At 46.0% G+C, this 7,500-nt stretch overlaps 1 protein-coding gene across 1 annotated transcript in view; it reads left to right on the forward strand.

Annotated features, from left to right (window-relative positions):
* csmd3a (CUB and Sushi multiple domains 3a) overlaps nucleotides 1-7,500 on the forward strand; it is a gene marked incomplete at both ends in the record, with an annotated part of 567,839 nt that overhangs the window by 290,460 nt on the left and 269,879 nt on the right. The window contains one exon of the mRNA XM_079838157.1: nucleotides 7,351-7,500. This exon is cut by the window's right edge and continues 42 nt beyond it. Coding sequence (XP_079694283.1) covers nucleotides 7,351-7,500 — 150 coding nt within the window. The remainder of the gene's footprint in view (nucleotides 1-7,350) is intronic.

Raw genomic sequence — 7,500 nt, forward strand, 5'->3', positions numbered from 1 at the left:
TAACCCCTGAAAAACAACCCACCCCATAATCCCCCCTCCACCAAACTTTACACTTGGCACAATGCAGTCAGGCAAGTCCCGTTCTCCTGGCAACCGCCAAACCCAGACTCGTCCATGGGATTGTCAGACAGAGAAGCGTGATTGGTCACTCAGAGAACACGTCTCCACTGCTCTAGAGTCCAGTGGCGGCGCGCTTTACCCCACTGCATCCCACGCTTTGGTGCTGTAAGGCTTGGATGAGCTGCTCGGCCATGGAAACCCATTCCATGAAGCTCTACACACTGTTCTTGAGCTCATCTGAAGGCCACAGAAGTTTGGAGGTCTGGAGCTCTTGACTCTGCACAAAGTTGGCGACTTCTGTGACCCTCAGCATGTGCTGACCCCGCTCTGTGACCCTCAGCATGCGCTGACCCCGCTCTGTGACCCTCAGCATGTGCTGACCCCGCTCTGTGACCCTCAGCATGCGCTGACCCCGCTCTGTAACCCTCAGCATGCGCTGACCCCGCTCTGTGACCCTCAGCATGCGCTGACCCCGCTCTGTAACCCTCAGCATGCGCTGACCCCGCTCTGTGACCCTCAGCATGTGCTGACCCCGCTCTGTGACCCTCAGCATGCGCTGACCCCACTCTGTGACCCTCAGCATGCTCTGACCCCGCTCTGTGACCCTCAGCATGCGCTGACCCCGCTCTGTGACCCTCAGCATGTGCTGACCCCGCTCTGTGGCTGAGTTGCTGTTGTTCCCAATCGCTTCCACTCTGTTATAACACCACTAATAGTTGAGTGTGGAATATTTAGTGTAATATTTGGCCTTATTGCACAGGCTCCACCAAACACGGCCCCACGCTTGAGTTCTCTGAACTCCTGAGAGCGGCCCATTCTCTCACTAATGTGTGTAGAAGAGAACACACACACACACACTCCTGAGAGCGGCCCATTCTCTCACTAATGTGTGTAGAAGCGAACACACACAGACACACACACACACACTCCTGAGAGCGGCCCATTCTCTCACTAATGTGTGTAGAAGCGAACACACACACACACACACATACACACACACACACACACACTCCTGAGAGCGGCCCATTCTCTCACTAATGTGTGTAGAAGCGAACACACACACACACACTCCTGAGAGCGGCCCATTCTCTCACTAATGTGTGTAGAAGTGAACACACACAGACACACACACACACTCCTGAGAGCGGCCCATTCTCTCACTAATGTGTGTAGAAGCGAACACACACACACACACACACACTCCTGAGAGCGGCCCATTCTCTCACTAATGTGTGTAGAAGCGAACACACACACACACACTCCTGAGAGCGGCCCATTCTCTCACTAATGTGTGTAGAAGTGAACACACACACACACACACACACACACACACACTCCTGAGAGCGGCCCATTCTCTCACTAATGTGTGTAGAAGCGAACACACACACACACACACACACACACACTCCTGAGAGCGGCCCATTCTCTCACTAATGTGTGTAGAAGTGAACACACACACACACACACACACACACACACACACTCCTGAGAGCGGCCCATTCTCTCACTAATGTGTGTAGAAGCGAACACACACACACACACACACACTCCTGAGAGCGGCCCATTCTCTCACTAATGTGTGTAGAAGCGAACACACACACACACACACACACACACACACACACACACACACTCCTGAGAGCGGCCCATTCTCTCACTAATGTGTGTAGAAGCGAACACACACACACACACACACACACACACACACTCCTGAGAGCGGCCCATTCTCTCTCTAGTGTGTGTAGAAGCGAACACACACACACACACACTCCTGAGAGCGGCCCATTCTCTCACTAATGTGTGTAGAAGCGAACACACACACACACACACACACACTCCTGAGAGCGGCCCATTCTCTCACTAATGTGTGTAGAAGCGAACACACACACACACACACACACTCCTGAGAGCGGCCCATTCTCTCACTAATGTGTGTAGAAGCGAACACACACACACACACACACACACACTCCTGAGAGCGGCCCATTCTCTCACTAATGTGTGTAGAAGCGAACACACACACACACACACACACTCCTGAGAGCGGCCCATTCTCTCACTAATGTGTGTAGAAGCGAACACACACACACACACACACACACTCCTGAGAGCGGCCCATTCTCTCACTAATGTGTGTAGAAGCGAACACACACACACACACACACACACACACACACACTCCTGAGAGCGGCCCATTCTCTCTCTAGTGTGTGTAGAAGCGTCTGCACTAGAGCTGGAGTTACACACCTGTGGTCATGAAGTGTTGAACACCTGAACTCAGGGATGTGGAGGCGCGGCTCAACACTTCTGCTATAGTGTAGCTTGTGCTGTTTCAGCTGTGCTGATGTTGTGTCTGAATGTGTTCCAACATTTAGTGGAAAACCACTGTAGTACAAGCTTTAGACCGTAGCAGTAGGGAGGACCAACTTTATATTAATGCCCATGGTTTTGAAATTAAACGCTCAGTGAGCATGTTTGGGAGGGTGTGCATGTACTTCAGCTGTATTTTAAACTCAACAGCTTGGTGCAATTCCACACATTGCTGGGTGTCTCTTACACATCGGTTTGGTGTTTCTTCAACTGTGGGCGTTTTCAGTCCTGTTAATGTTTTAAAACACACATTTCACACTTTAACTTATTCAGGTTAGTTTTTCCCTCAGACTATCAACACCCCCATCACATATGTTTTAAGGCCTGTTCATACAATTATAGTGTTTTTTTTCAAAGTTTCAGATTTTAAGACTAAAAGTCTGGGTCTCAGATGAGTACAACAATAAAAACTACAAAAAAAGAGGCTCTTTAAAGCAGGATGGATTCTGATTGGCTGTGAATGTTTTTATCGTTCATCAGCTGGAAAAACGTTCAGAAAGTGATTCCGGTGATATCGTTTCTCTACGGCGTTATTGTTATAGTTGTGGTGTGGACTCGGCTATTATTTTACTGTATATTTTGAGTGATTTTTAGAACTAGATGCGAGCGTCTGATCATCTGGCTTGAATGAGAGGCCTGACTGTGTGTCAGCATAGCAGTGATAAGGAAAAAAACATGTTTCTGAATGATAGATCCTTGTGATGATGTAGATGGAGAAAATAAGTGGTCCCAACACTGAGCCCTGAGGTACGCCACTAGCTAGATGATAGCAGTGATAGAAAAAAAAGTGTTTCTGAATGACAGATCCCAGTGATGAGATGTAGATGGAGAAGAGAAGCGGTCCCAGCACTGAGCCCTGAGGCACCCCTGTGGCTATATGGTGTGACTTGGACACCTCAAACTACACCTAAAACTAATGTTAACAAATGAAGCTTTTTTGTAAAGTGCTACTATAACTTTATGGTACCGTGCTGCCTCCAGGCAACATAGGTTTCATTTTATTAAAAATAAACTAAAATAGACTATCTCATGGGAGGAAGAACTTAATACCAATCAATGAAAGTGCAAAAAAGTGGTCACATTACCCACAGGGGTCCATTTTGTGTCCTGGTTCAGCACATGTGCACAGGTCACATGACTCCATATTTTCTCCAATGAAAAGTGCATTTTTCACAAATTTGTGTCCAGTTAATAACCCACAAAAACTTTACCTTTGTCACTTTGTCACCTTCACTGGTACATAAGGAAGTATTGTCAAGAACTTTACATTATACACTATATTGCCAAAAGGACACCTGTGCAATAAGGCCAAATATTACACTAAATATTCCACGCTCAACTGTTAGTGGTGTTATAACAGAGTGGAAGCCATTGGGAACAACAGCAACTCAGCCACAGAGCGGGGGTCAGCGCATGCTGAGGGTCACAGAGCGGGGTCAGCGCATGCTGAGGGTCACAGAGCGGGGTCAGCACATGCTGAGGGTCACAGAGCGGGGTCAGCACATGCTGAGGGTCACAGAGCGGGGTCAGCACATGCTGAGGGTCACAGAGCGGGGTCAGCACATGCTGAGGGTCACAGAGCGGGGTCACAGAGTGGGGTCAGCGCATGCTGAGGGTCACAGAGCGGGGTCAGCACATGCTGAGGGTCACAGAGCGGGGTCACAGAGTGGGGTCAGCGCATGCTGAGGGTCACAGAGCGGGGTCAGCACATGCTGAGGGTCACAGAGCGGGGTCACAGAGTGGGGTCAGCGCATGCTGAGGGTCACAGAGCGGGGTCAGCACATGCTGAGGGTCACAGAGCGGGGTCAGCACATGCTGAGGGTCACAGAGCGGGGTCAGCACATGCTGAGGGTCACAGAGCGGGGTCACAGAGTGGGGTCAGCGCATGCTGAGGGTCACAGAGCGGGGTCAGCACATGCTGAGGGTCACAGAGCGGGGTCACAGAGTGGGGTCAGCGCATGCTGAGGGTCACAGAGCGGGGTCAGCGCATGCTGAAGGTCACAGAGCGGGGTCAGCGCATGCTGAGGGTCACAGAGCGGGGTCACGGAGCGGGGTCAGCGCATGCTGAGGGTCACAGAGCGGGGTCAGCGCATGCTGAGGGTCACGGAGCGGGGTCAGCGCATGCTGAGGGTCACAGAGCGGGGTCAGCGCATGCTGAGGGACACAGTGCGCAGAAGTCTGCAGAGTCAAGAGCTGTTCAAACTTCTGTGGCCTTTAGATGAGCTCAAGAGCTTCATGGAATGGGTTTCCACGGCTGAGCAGCTCATCCAAGCCTTACTTCACTAAGTGCAATGCAAAGCGTGGGAATGCAGTGGGGTAAAGCGTGCCGCCACTGGACTGTAGAGAAGTGGAGACGTGTTCTCTGAGTGACCAATCACGCTTCTCTGTCTGAAGATCCCATGGACGTTGGCCAGGGTCCCTTAGTTCCAGTGAAAGGAACTCTTAATGCTTCACCAAGACATTTTGGACAATTTCATGCTCCCAACTTTGTGGGCCCAGTTTGGGGACGGCCCCTTCCTGTCCCAGCATGACTGCACCAGTGCTCAAAGCGTCTCCATAAAGACATGGATGAGGAGTTTGGTGGAGGAACTGGAGTCCTGACCTCAACCCGATAGAACAGCTTTGGGATGAATTAGAGCGGAGACTGAGAGCCAGGCCTTCTCGTCCAACATCACAAATGAAGAATCCCCATAAACACACTCCTAAACCTTGAGGAAAGAAGAGCAGAAGAGCTGAAGCTGCTAGAGCTGCATATTAAACCCTACGGATGGAGAATGGGAAGCTCATGTGCGTGTAAAGTAGTGAGAAATCTGGGTGTGGTAATCGACAACTGCCTGAAATTCGATAAACAAATTAGCTCTGTAGTAGGCTCAAGTTTTTTCTATATTCGTTCACTTTCTTTTCGAAGACTTGCTAAAGATTGCCATCCATGCCCTCATTACATCTCGGAGGGACTATTACAACTCACTCTATTACGGCATTTCTAAGTCACTAATTTCTCGGTTGCAACTTGTTCAGAATGCTGCAGCTAGGTTCCTCAATGGAAAGAAAAAAATTTGATCATTTCACGCCGCTTCTGATATCCCTACACTGGTTGCCCATCCAGTTCAGAATTGAGTTTAAAATATTATTATTAGTATACAAATCCCTAAACAACCTGGCACCTCTCTATCTGACTAACCTAATACATCTCTACACTCCGGCGAGAGGACTTCGATCAGACGGCAAATTCCTTCTTAAGATCCCCAGAGCTCGCTTAAAGACTAGGGGAAATAGGGCTTTCGAAGTTATTGGACCCACATTATGGAACAATCTTCCACTCTCAATTAGAACTGTGGCCACTCTATCGGAGTTCAAATCCAGTCTAAAAACCCACTTGTTCTCTCTGGCTTTTAACTTATAAGTTGTTTTAATTTTTATTTCTCACATTACTACTTTTATAAACTTTTTTTTTTATGTTTTTACTTGTTTTCACTTGTATTTTACTGTTGTACTGCGGCCGTTCTTAAATGTGCTATATAAATAAACCTGAACTTGAACTTGAACTAAAGACAGGCGTCACAACACTTTTGGCATTATAGAGTATATCATCAAATGTTTTAGAAAAATAACAAAAAACTGTTACCTCAAGGCAACATTGTACCTTAATGGAATCGCATAAGGCCATACCAGACACACTTTGGATACAAACATATGATATTTGTAAGGAAAAGAGTTAGAATTCTCTAAATATATTAGCATTTTTGCATGATTTCATAATTATGATCTGCACATTTTCTAGAGCACTTAAAAAAGGTATAAAACACAACTGATAAGGATGAGGATGAGGGTTCATGTGATGAGGAAGATGAGGTCATAGAGAGTGAGAGTGAGATCAAACACAGAGAAAAGGGGTGTAGAATTGTACCTTTAGGAGTACAGTACCCTTAAAAGGACGTCTTTGTACCTTTTTTTCTCCTAAAATGTTCATAGTAGTACCTTAGAGTACAAACACACACCTTAAGCTATTACCATGAATATTTTAGCAGTACAAAAGGTACAAAGATGTCCTTTTAAGGGCACTGCTGTTGAACCCCTAAAGGTACAGTTCTACACCCTTTTCTCTGTGTGATGAGATGAAGATGATATGATAACTTGATATGATGTTTGGTGATACTGGTATAATGTTGCCTGAGAGCAACAGCTTACTTTTTATCAAAATATGACATTTGTAATACAATAAAAACTGGTTTGTTCAAGTGTCTTGTTAAAGAAATGGATGTTTTCAATAAATATATTAGTTTTTTCTACATGAAAAATGTTACATGTTTCAATTTGTCCATTGTGGTACAATGTTGCCTTGAGGCAACAAACTTTGTTTGAAACAAGAAAAATAATAATATTGGTATAGTGTCCATAATGTTGCCTGAGAGCAACAGCTGAATTTGAAATGTTACTTTTTATTAAAATATGAAATTTGTAATACAATAAAAACTGGTTTGTTCAAGTGTTTGGTTAATATATTTCAAATATATATCAATAAATATATTAGTTTTTTCTACATGAAAAATGTTACATGTTTCAATTTGTCCATTGTGGTACAATGTTGCCTTGAGGCAACAAACTAATTTAAAAAAAAATAAATAAAAAACATTTTTATAGTGTAGGAAAAATGTTTCTTCATTGATATCATATTGCGATGTGTACCATAGAGGTTATTCCTTATTTATATCGCTCTCGGGGTGCGATACAGGCCTTCTACATTTCTACATTTTTATATGGGAAGTTTGATAATTTAAGATGAAAGTCTGGATCTCAGAAAAATGTTTTTAACATGACCTTCATTTAACAAAAATCTCGAAATCTTAAAAAAGTCAAATCGGCGTCTGGGAGCACTTAAAGAAACACCCACTGATGTTCCTCTCTGCTTCTCTCCTCCAGGTTTTGAGCTTTCTCATTGTGACGAACCCGGCGTGCCTCAATTTGGATCCAAAGTCAGCGACCAAGGGCACTTTGCGGGCAGCGTGGTCTCCTATCGCTGTGACCCGGGCTACAGTCTGCATGGCAGCAGTGTGTTGAGATGTATGACGG

Source organism: Gobio gobio, assembly GCF_949357685.1.
Source record: "Gobio gobio genome assembly, chromosome: 15".
Lineage (NCBI taxonomy): Eukaryota > Metazoa > Chordata > Actinopteri > Cypriniformes > Gobionidae > Gobio > Gobio gobio.